This window comes from Lepidochelys kempii, chromosome 4, assembly GCF_965140285.1.
Source record: "Lepidochelys kempii isolate rLepKem1 chromosome 4, rLepKem1.hap1, whole genome shotgun sequence".
NCBI classification, from domain to species: Eukaryota; Metazoa; Chordata; order Testudines; family Cheloniidae; genus Lepidochelys; species Lepidochelys kempii.
In genome coordinates, this window is record NC_136383.1 from 66845139 (window position 1) to 66846769 (window position 1631).

At 41.4% G+C, this 1631-nt stretch overlaps 1 protein-coding gene across 1 annotated transcript; it reads right to left on the reverse strand.

Annotated features, from left to right (window-relative positions):
- Positions 1 to 835: 835 nt before the first annotated feature.
- Positions 836 to 1240, reverse strand: LOC140909982 (retinoid-binding protein 7-like). The gene has a single exon (XM_073340078.1). It carries the CDS (start codon positions 1238 to 1240, stop codon positions 836 to 838), a length of 405 nt encoding a protein of 134 aa, XP_073196179.1.
- Positions 1241 to 1631: the final 391 nt, after the last annotated feature.

Sequence of the window (1631 nt, forward strand, 5' to 3'; positions counted from 1 at the left end):
GCATGCGCCTGTCCAGAAACAAAGTATAGGGCAGAGCCAGCTGAAATATGGGATTTAAAAAAAATATTTGAACCCGCCTAGTTTCCCAAAATTCACAGTGAAACAATTTCAGAATGCATGCTGCTCAGCAGTGAAGCAAAGGCCCCAAGGAGAACACTACACCCTCAGTTTGCAGCAAACCAACACCAGGTGTTATCATGATACAAACTGAAAACAGAACAGGCAAGTTAGTGGAGCAAGTAGTGCACTGCAAGTTACCTGCTGAGCATCAAAATCTTTGGATTAGCTCTATCCCACCCCGCTTCAATGCCTTTGAATTTGAAGAGAAGCCTGTTGCAAATGCACGAGATCATTGCAGATTAGTAAAGTTAATGGAATTGAGGATACAAACTCTGTATTCATTCTGAGAAACTGAAAGCTGGTAAAGGTAAATAAGGTGGACTGGTCAGGACTGTGACAGGAAAATGACCTTTAAGGGGGAAAAAAGATGATGGATGGGGTTTCCAAGAGCAATCAGTATTGGCCTAACGGTTCCTGTTGAAGTAAGTTTGCATTTTACTGTTGGTGTCTTTTTTTTTTTGGTTTGGTTTTTCGTTTTGTTTTCAAGTGTTTATTAACAAGAGGAGAACTGCAACACTAGTGCAAGCACCTTACATCTTCTCCTGATCAGAATACAGATTGAGCAAGTACAAAGAAAGATAGATATGCCTGATCAAAGATGCTTAGTGTTGACCTAGAGCTATCATGTAGAAATCCATGTACATAAAGAAATAAGTTCCATGAGGTCTGCTCTGTACAGATGTGCTTTTCAAGTGTCAGTCAAGGGGGGACTAAGTCAAGCTCTCTTGTAAACCTGTGTGCATACTTGGTCCTCACAGCGGAGCTCCAGATATAGCTGATCTCCTTCAATCCAATGAGCCCAGCCCCTGTTCTTCTTGTCTCCAGTCTGGACACAAACAAGCTTGTCATTGTCCCAGGTAACTATACTCTTGCATTTTCTATGATCTAGGCCTTTATTGTCTTCCTCAAACTCCTCTCCAATTTTGAACTGGACAAAGTAACTTCTGAAAGTGCTGGTGGTTTGGATGGAGAATGAATTGCCTTCCTGTTCAATGACCTTCTGTGGCTTCAGTATTTTTGCTATCTTGTGAGTTGCAAAGTCAATACCCAAAGCCAGCATGTAACCCTCAAAGTTGTCACTGCTTGTGAGGTTCCAGGTGCCACTGAAATCCACAGGCATGGCTAGGCTGCTAGAGCAAGAACCCCAAAGGGAAGTGTGCATTGACCAGAGAGGAAGGACTGTTGACGTCAATGAGAATATAATTAGACCAATGCTAAGTTGCTCTTGAAAAATATCAGACCTCCTCTGCTTTTTGAGCCTTTTGCCTCAGTAACGAGTGCAGGTGCAATCTTCTTGTCTTTTCATGAAAAACATCTTGCGACCACTGGAGGCAACAGCAAATAAAAGAACATCTGAAGGAACAAATGAAGAGAACCTGTGCTAAAATGTATTAGCTAAAACTTTTTGTTTGATAATAAGACCACTCCATCTATCAGGTATACACTGTACTCCATATTCACTTTGTAACTGCTAACTTATTTAAAAAGCTGATTCCTGGCCCGTTTTCTAT